General features: G+C 36.7%; 1 protein-coding gene across 1 annotated transcript in view; it reads left to right on the top strand.

Annotated features, from left to right (window-relative positions):
* The window catches only part of LOC107458860 (2-oxoisovalerate dehydrogenase subunit alpha 2, mitochondrial), a gene marked incomplete in the record, with an annotated part of 9,249 nt that overhangs the window by 7,388 nt on the left and 1,591 nt on the right, over window positions 1–270 (top strand). The window contains 1 exon segment of the mRNA XM_016077069.3: window positions 6–117. Within this exon segment, the coding sequence (XP_015932555.1) occupies window positions 6–117 (112 nt within the window).

Below are 270 nucleotides of genomic sequence, written 5' to 3'. Positions count from 1 at the left end.
TGCAGGGTGATTTCCATGCTGGTTTGAACTTTGCTGCAGTAATGGATGCCCCAGTTATTTTTATCTGCCGTAACAATGGATGGGCCATCAGTACACCAGTAGAAGAACAATTTCGAAGTACATTTTTTCTCTTCTTTTCAAATTCTGCCAATTGTTTCTCTGAATTTGTTTTTCTGAAAAATGAGTTACGTACCTCCAACGAGCTTAAATCCTATCAAGTTCAGGTCTGTATGGTGTTTTTTCCCCTCTAAATCTTTTCAAAATTATTTA

This window comes from Arachis duranensis, chromosome 7 (assembly GCF_000817695.3).
Source record: "Arachis duranensis cultivar V14167 chromosome 7, aradu.V14167.gnm2.J7QH, whole genome shotgun sequence".
NCBI classification, from domain to species: Eukaryota; Viridiplantae; Streptophyta; class Magnoliopsida; order Fabales; family Fabaceae; genus Arachis; species Arachis duranensis.
This window is presented reverse-complemented; position numbering and strand designations above follow the sequence as displayed.